Here is an 8,040-nt window from a genome sequence, read left to right as displayed (position 1 = left end):
AAAAATTTTTTATTTATGACTGCCCTTTTTTTTAATTTTTATTTACATTTAATTTGATAAAAAATGAATTTTTATCAAATATTCTGATGTTAAAATTTTTGATGTTCATATAGAATATAATATATATTATTTTAAAATTATAAGCAAATGTGGAAGGATACCACCAAAATTAAATAAAATGAAAAAAGTAGGCAATAAATATTGTCCCCGGCGACAGAGAATTACCCAATAATCAGGCTTAAAACAAAAAGATCGAATATAAACAAGACTCTTAAACACAAATGTTTCAAAGTGAAAATAAAAGTATTTAAGCTGAATTTATTAATGTATTATGTTAAATAACAAATCTAGTCCTCTGTAACCCGACTATACCTTTAGGGAATAAAGGTTGTAAAAAATATATATTATGAAAAACATTAATTTTTGCTAAAAAGCATCCTTCTTCAAAGCTCGGTCTATAAAAAGTTATGTCCAAAACGAACACCCTTCTGACCTTATTATGTTACTTCTAAATTTGTTTTTAATCAATTTATTTCCGTTCTACATTTCTGTCATTATTTTAATACTGTAAAATATTTTACTCAAATTTTTCTCTTTGTTATTAAAATTTTTAATTAGTTTAATTAATATTTTTTTTAATAATTAATTTTTTTGATCGTAATGAGGTGTAACATATTGAATTTATTCTATCATATCTTATCTTAATACAGAATGATATTTTAATTTTAAATTTAGATAAATTTTAAAATTATTTTAACCGTTAAATGTTATTTTGGTTTCAAATAGTTTTTTGTTCAACACAAATATTTGATTTTAATTGTTTGGTAGATCTAGAGAATTCATCAAACTACTTAAAAACATTTAAAAATAAAGGATTATGTGAAAATGAAGAGATACAACAAAAAACTCAAGAAATGACTAAAACAGTAAATAAATATTTAGATGAAAATCCATTTGATTCTAATTTTCTAAATGATTTGGCAGATTTTATAGAAGAAAGTTTAAATAGTGGGTATAAAAATGTTGATTATGATTTATGTGATTTTTTGTCATCAATCAATGCAGAGAACAATTTGGTGCCACCCAGTTGCACAAAAAGTACACTTATTACTAATGTATGTAAAAACCAATGTTGTACATTAGAACAATCGATAAATGACACAAAACGTCTCAAAACTTCATTTAGTAGTAGAACTGATACATCAGAATATTCTTACTTACATAGATTTTGGAATAATGATACTAATTTATTATCACAAAAAAATCAAAATGATTTAATACAAGAGCAATATATTTATCCAGAAAACAAAACTTTTTTACAAAAAAATTATAATGATTTGGTTTTATTAGACCATCAAACTAATCAAAAACTGATCAATAATGATATAAATGAACCAAATGCTGTTCAAACAGATGCTTAATTTAATGTTGGTGTTTCGTCTACGATTAATAACCCTGAAAGTAGTTATTTTTTTAATAATGCTTACCAAAATGATAACAACAAAAAAGATAAAAGGAAAAAATTTAAAACTAACAAAGTATCTAATATGCAAATAAATGATAATGAAATTACTTTGAAATCTAAAAGAAAAAATAGTAAAACATTTTTAAATGATCAATTTTCAGCAAATGAGCATAGAATTTTTAAAAGTTACAAAACTTCCGAATTTATATTTAGAAATTTTTGTAAACTTAAATTTGGAACTCGAATGCCTCAATTTATTAAGAAATTTGAAACCTAATCTTTCTGATGGCCTGAAACAAAATTCAATTTTTGCTCTAAGAAATCTTTCAAGTTTTTTAGATACTATAAATGCAATTTATATTAATACAAAGGAAATAAAAAATAAGGATGATTTTTTAAATTCATTAAATGTAGCATGTTATCAATTTAGCAGATATGCAGACGTATCTCAAAAACTTTCAATTTTTAAATCGATTTGTAAAAGTTTACATAAGGTTGGTGTTTGATCTTGTCATATGTCTTGTTGTGATTTTTATAAAGTTAACAGGTTACTATCTAGTATGCACCTCAGATTCAATTCATTATACAGAAGACTATTAGGATTTAAAAATAGTATTGGAAAAAAGATTAATCAAAAATAAAATTTTTAAAAAGTTGTTTATATTATGTTATATAATAATTTCATTCTTGCACTTATTTTTTATCATAGTTTATTTATATTTTTGTAATAAGATTGGCTAGTAAAAAATACTTTTCATACCTAAAACATGCATGTTCCTAATGTTTGTAAAAAACAATGCAATTCAAAATTCTTGCAAATAAATGCCGCAAATTTAAAAGAAAATTTGCAAATTGTTATTTTATGATCCACAAGCATGTGGGTCTTGTAGAGTTTGTCATATGTTTGTATAATAACCTTTTATTTATATAAATTAAATAAATTGTAAAAAAAGAATGCAACTTTTTTATTAATACTTCGTATGAAAGCCTTCTGCTCTATAAATAAAAAAATACACCTTTAAAACTAATGAAAAACTTCTCGCATGTTTCTTTAGGAATAGATTCATAAGCTGAATGTATATTCTCCTTGTGCGCGTCTTTATTTTTTGATATTAAAGAAGCAACTTTTTACTTAAAAACTGTCCAAAGTGTTTCAATTGTATTCAAGTCAGGCGATTGTGGAGGCCACAAGAACACAGATATCTTCTAATCTTCGAAACATGCCTTTGCAAGCTTCAATGTGTACTTTGGGTCATTATCTTGCTGAAAAATATCCCTCTCCATACCCATTATCCCCGCGATTTCAGAAAATTGTTCGCTAAAATATTTACATATAGTATAGTGCGCAATCTATTTTTTCATCAATGAACACCAATCTCCATGTGCTATGGTTGATCCCTTTCCGAATTTTACAGTCGGTGTTAAATTTTTTTTTTAGAAAACCTGTACCAAGCTTTCTCCATACGGTAACTTGCCCATCAGAGTAAAACATATTAAATTTATTCTCGCCTAAAAAGATTATAAACTTTATATTATTGTCAGACAAGGTCAACATCTTAGCGGAGGTTTTCTCTCCTGAGCAAAAGATGCCTTCTTGTCAAAAAAGGCTTGTTAATTATACTATACGTATATACATTATTATTATTAAGCGTGTTTTTTATGGTTGTGTGAGACATAGTCTTTTACAGATGTCGGATATCTTGTAGGTGCACTTATGCAATGACGTTTTTTGGATTTTTTATTAAAGTTTTTCTAGCTCAATAAAATCCTTATTTTCAATTAATTTAGGCTTGCCAATTTTTTTAGAGAAATAAAGGTAATATGTTTATAGTATCTTGCGGGGGTCATACTGACTGAGTTCTTGTGTACATTTAGTTTTTGAGAAATTTCAACTTGAGAGTAACCTTCCTCATGGTGTGTTACTATTTGAGACAGAGTTAAAAAAGAAAGAGTCAAGAATGAGGTTGTCATAGCTATACTATGACAATAAATTATAATTTGTTGTTTTAAAACTTAAAGTTCCAACAATCTCAAGAATCAAAATTAACTTAATTTAAAATTTTAATGGAAGGGTAAGAAAAAAAAAGAAATGGAAAACAGAAATTGTAATTATAATTTTGCTAGACAGCCCAGAGCAGAAGTGGGGCGTGCAACGTACAAGAAAAAAAAAATAAATATAATATTACTGAAATTAAAAGTATTGTTAAAAAACATTTAGAACAAGGGCGTTACTACTCCCTTGGGCAGGACAGAGGTTTATGAAATTTCTTTTTAAAACAAAATTTTTGATGAAATTTCTATTTTTAAAAAGCTGCATTATTTTTTTTTCAAAAAAATTAAAAATGTCTTGTAGGGACAATTAAAAATCTGCATTGTCGTAAAGTACTACAAATGACTGTTTTACAATGTCTTTTAATTACTAATAATTATGTATTCTAGTCTATAATTATTTTGTTTTTGAGTAATCCGAATTGCATTATTTTTTTAACAAATTGTATAAGCGACCTTTTTACTAGTAATTATAAACCGTAAAGGGCTTAACTTGTGTGTCAATCGTTATAATTATTGATCAGAAAAAAATTGAATAGTAGATTTAGACAACTCATTAACTTATATTGGTTGTACACATTTCAAACATTTTTTAAAACGAAAAACAAACAACGATATTTCAAAAATTGATTATTATAATTTTTTAAAAAATGTTCGTTTTTTAAATAACACCTATTTTCAGTATAATTTGTAGTATAATGCTTAAATCTGCTTATATACAAAGATTAAAAATTTTTAAGATTTTTGTGCTATAGATTGCAAAATAATATTTAAATTCTTTTTTTAATGCTAAAATGTAATAACTGAGAATACAATTTATTTTGGTATAAATAATTATTTAGTAATTTTATGCACAAGCTTTGAAGTGTCCCGTTCCGCAATTCAATTCTATGGGTTTCTTCATCCCAACATATTCTTCTCTATCTGCATCTACTTTAGTGCACAGCTTTCGGTGAATGTCCATAGTCAGGCTTTCAAATGTTATTTTAAGTATTCTGGATTGAATGTAAGCTTCAATTCGGCTCTCCAGCTTTAGCTCATTTCTATGTTGTCGGTGATATTAGTAACCACACCATCCCACGTGACCACATACGGAATAATAATTGATTTATATTTGTACATAGAAGCTTCATGGTTTGCTAAGAGGCCACACTTGTGCTTCTTTTCTATTCTGCTGTTCTTAGATTATCAAGTCTAGTAATCACAATCTTTACAACTATTATCCTTTTCCTTATTTTGTCTATTATATATATATCAGGCTTATTTACTTGACCTTGGTTATACTCTGAATCCTGGTGTCGATCTTCGTTTTTATGTCTTTAGTGGCAATACATGTTTCCACCAAATGATTCCCTATCTTTATACTTTTTGTCAGGCCTTAAGTGCGACAAATTTGTAGATGGATGCACTTCAATATCTTGTCATGCCTTCGCATTTAATCATGTGCAAACACTTGCTCGCACTAAATTGTCATGTGATCGATTGTTTTTACTTTCTCATTACAATGGGGACACATTGCATTCTTTTAAAAAAAATGTTTCTGTCTTGGAGCCCGTATAGTGCTGCTTCTTCTCTAGATGTGGTATTATTTTTTGTGAAACATAGCGAAAAATCATTTACACTAATTAAGATGTCTTCTCAATTTCTATATAGTTTTATGTGGTAAGTTTTGTATTTAACATCACTATATAATGTTGACCTTAAAACTTCTTCGAATTTTTCCCGGGGGGCTTCGTTTTCCAGCTTATATTTAAACTTTAGAAAAGTCTTAATTTTAGATAGGTGTGTGTTACTATCTTTCTCTGCTTAAAGTATAGCTTGTCTCCTCATTATAAATTCTCTTGTGTTGGCTAAAGCCGTAAATAATTGTAATAACATTTTTTCGCTTCTAAATTCTATATTTTTTAGATCTCTTCCTGGCTTATTTCTTCGTAAATGTAAAAACAGCTATTCCTTACAGGCTGGTCGGTGGAGTATGAGATGTTTTATTAAAATTCATGATTTTATCATCTAACACTTTATATTCGTTGGGCTCCATTTATTTTACCTACAGAATAGATAATCAATGAGATACTATATTCATTAATCGCCTTAAAAAATTTTTAAAGTTCAGTCTTTTCACTATAGCGTCATAAATCCTTTTTTGCTTTCTCCAATCATTTTACCTATTAAGTATTCAATGTTATCTATGTACTTATATATCGTGTGCGATTATAAGGGTTTAATGTTGTCCTTACATATCTCGGCATTCGTAACAGATTTTTTAAATTCAACTCCAGTCCAACCACCTAGAGAAATTCTTGTGCTTCTATCATCATTTCATTTAATGCTTCTTCCTTTTTAGCTAATAGTTTTAGATTTTCGATGAATAGAAGACGGTTGCATGCGGATACTTCATTTCCGGTCTCGACCTCCACCTTCAGGTGTATATTCATTTATGCTTCTTACTCAGCGAATTCGTGCACAACACAAAAGAAGTGGAGATAAGCCCCCCCCTTATAGAATTCCTCCGTCAACTTTCTTATTTAAATAGCTTCTTTTCCAACTTTTATTTCAAGAGTCCATTTTCTTAACAGGGTTTTAATCAAGCGAATAATTTATTCTGGTATTGATAAACTTTTCATGCACACGTTGAGGTACGTGTGTGTTACTGAATCATACGTTTTCTTAACATCTACCCACGCCGTCTTAAGTTTGTAATCGTGATGTTTATTAAGAATTATATTCGTGAGCGCTTTTTTCTTAGTATTCTGCGCTCTCTCCTGACTGTTCTCATTTGATTTTCACGCAATAGTAATTTTGCCTCTCCAATACTCCGCAGCGCGTGCTTTGCCAAATTCGTTGTTAGCTTATATAAATTCGACATACGGGTAATTAAACAATAGTCTTTTTCAGATATGGAAGTTCCTTTCAGTATCAAATATGTGATACCTTTGTAAAACAACTCTTTTTCTTTTCTTTCAAGACATATGTTTTTCACGTGCATACAGTTCTCCTTGTATCGTGTCTATCCTTATCAAAAGAAAGTCAAATATTCTAATGACCCAGCCACTTTTTACCTAAGCAGTCTCTTTATTATAGCTAGAAATTCTTCTTCCGTGGAAAATAAAAGGTCACCCTCAATTTTTAAATTATAGTTCAGTGGGTGATCTGCATACATATTCTCTCTTCTTTCTTCAGTTTCTTTTCAAATTTTTAACCCGAATTCTTAAATTTCTTCACGCTTTAGTCTCTCATTCGTTGCTTCTTCTGGCTCATTAACATCTTTTTAAAGGTCTCTGTAGAATCGAACTAAATATAACTTAAATTTGCTATTCTCTTTTCTAGATAGTCTTCTTCTTTAATGATCTTGTATTTTCTCCTGTGTATCATTATTCTTTCATTTATGTACATGACCATTTTCTCAACACCTTTGAGTTTATTATGTATCAAATTTGGTTATCTAAACTACTTCTGGAATTCTTCAATTTCCTGTTCACTGATTTTTTGATTATTTTCCTATACTTATTAATAAGGTCGTTTAATTTATTAAAGTCCTCTATTATTTCGCAATATTCTCTTTCCATATGCTTTTCTTGGCCTCTTTTGTTATTATTTCTTGGTAGCATATCTGAGATACTTGTAGCAGTTTAGCCACATCTTTCATAAAATATTGTTGATTACATTATCAACTGCATTGTTTATTGAGTTAATGACGTTTATGTCCACTTTTGTTAGGCATATTTTTCTTTTAATTCAATTTTACTTTTTCTTTATTTTTTATCAATAACACTTTTACTAACTTTGTTTTCTTCCTGTATGGGGTAAAAAATATTAAAAATTTATACAATAATGTACAACATTATTTTACCTCGACATCTTTAATATGATTCCAAACTTTTTAAATTGTTTTTCCACTTCATTCTGCTTGATAATATCCTTGTAAGATACCAGTCTTGCTATTTCATCAAGGGTCTACATCCTCTTGACGTAAATCTTTAGTTTGTATTCTCTTACTATAGTGAGACTTTCTGCCTCGTTTATCACCACCTTTGTTGATCTTTTCTTCATCATCAGATTGACATCTACTCTTAAACTTCTTCCCATAGAAATCTTTTATGTTATCCCAGCCTCCTCTCGACATCTGTTTCCATATACTTAACATGGCTTGGTAGGGTGTCCTTTGGCCACTCTTCCATTTTAGCTTCTAGTTAACTCAGAATGGCATTGAGAGATGCTAGTTTGTTGGCCTTTTGGGGGCCCATATTTTTTTTAGCAGACAGAACTTTATCCAAATCGTGTTTTATTTAATCGGTTGGAGTTTCTGTAGTTATTTTGTTAATTTTTGTTTCAGCTCTCGTTTTCTTTTTTTTACCCATATTTAACTGATTTGATAAAATAGTAATCTTGGTGTATCCGAAAAAATAGTGTCATAAAGTAAAAAATAAATATTTTTAAGAGCAATGATTTAAAAACGCATAAAATATAAATAAAGGATAAAAACAGAAACCTTTTTCTTATATAAAGTATTTTATTGGTTAGATTGT

The 8,040-nt window shown here is 28.4% G+C and overlaps 4 protein-coding genes across 4 annotated transcripts; 2 read left to right on the top strand and 2 right to left on the bottom strand.

Moving 5' to 3' along the window:
* Positions 1 to 764: 764 nt before the first annotated feature.
* AAJ76_1320007276 (hypothetical protein) lies at positions 765 to 1,421 on the top strand (the record flags this gene model as incomplete). Its single annotated transcript, XM_024473979.1, has 1 exon — positions 765 to 1,421. One exon carries the CDS (start codon positions 765 to 767, stop codon positions 1,419 to 1,421), a length of 657 nt encoding a protein of 218 aa, XP_024329784.1.
* A 208-nt stretch (positions 1,422 to 1,629) lies between these two features.
* Positions 1,630 to 1,971, top strand: AAJ76_1320006411 (hypothetical protein; the record flags this gene model as incomplete). Its single annotated transcript, XM_024473978.1, has 1 exon — positions 1,630 to 1,971. One exon carries the CDS (start codon positions 1,630 to 1,632, stop codon positions 1,969 to 1,971), a length of 342 nt encoding a protein of 113 aa, XP_024329783.1.
* A 4,262-nt stretch (positions 1,972 to 6,233) lies between these two features.
* AAJ76_1320001541 (hypothetical protein) lies at positions 6,234 to 6,500 on the bottom strand (the record flags this gene model as incomplete). The annotated part of the gene is made up of 1 exon (XM_024473976.1): positions 6,234 to 6,500. One exon carries the CDS (start codon positions 6,498 to 6,500, stop codon positions 6,234 to 6,236), a length of 267 nt encoding a protein of 88 aa, XP_024329782.1.
* A 960-nt stretch (positions 6,501 to 7,460) lies between these two features.
* AAJ76_132000383 (hypothetical protein) lies at positions 7,461 to 7,658 on the bottom strand (the record flags this gene model as incomplete). Its single annotated transcript, XM_024473977.1, has 1 exon — positions 7,461 to 7,658. The coding sequence occupies one exon, from the start codon at positions 7,656 to 7,658 to the stop codon at positions 7,461 to 7,463; it is 198 nt and encodes a 65-aa protein (XP_024329781.1).
* Positions 7,659 to 8,040: the final 382 nt, after the last annotated feature.

The sequence above is a fragment of the Vairimorpha ceranae genome (assembly GCF_000988165.1).
Source record: "Vairimorpha ceranae strain PA08 1199 chromosome Unknown NODE_132, whole genome shotgun sequence".
In the NCBI taxonomy this organism is placed as follows: Eukaryota; Fungi; Microsporidia; family Nosematidae; genus Vairimorpha; species Vairimorpha ceranae.
The sequence above is the reverse complement of the archived record's forward strand: the minus strand, read 5'-3'. Positions and strand labels throughout refer to the sequence as shown.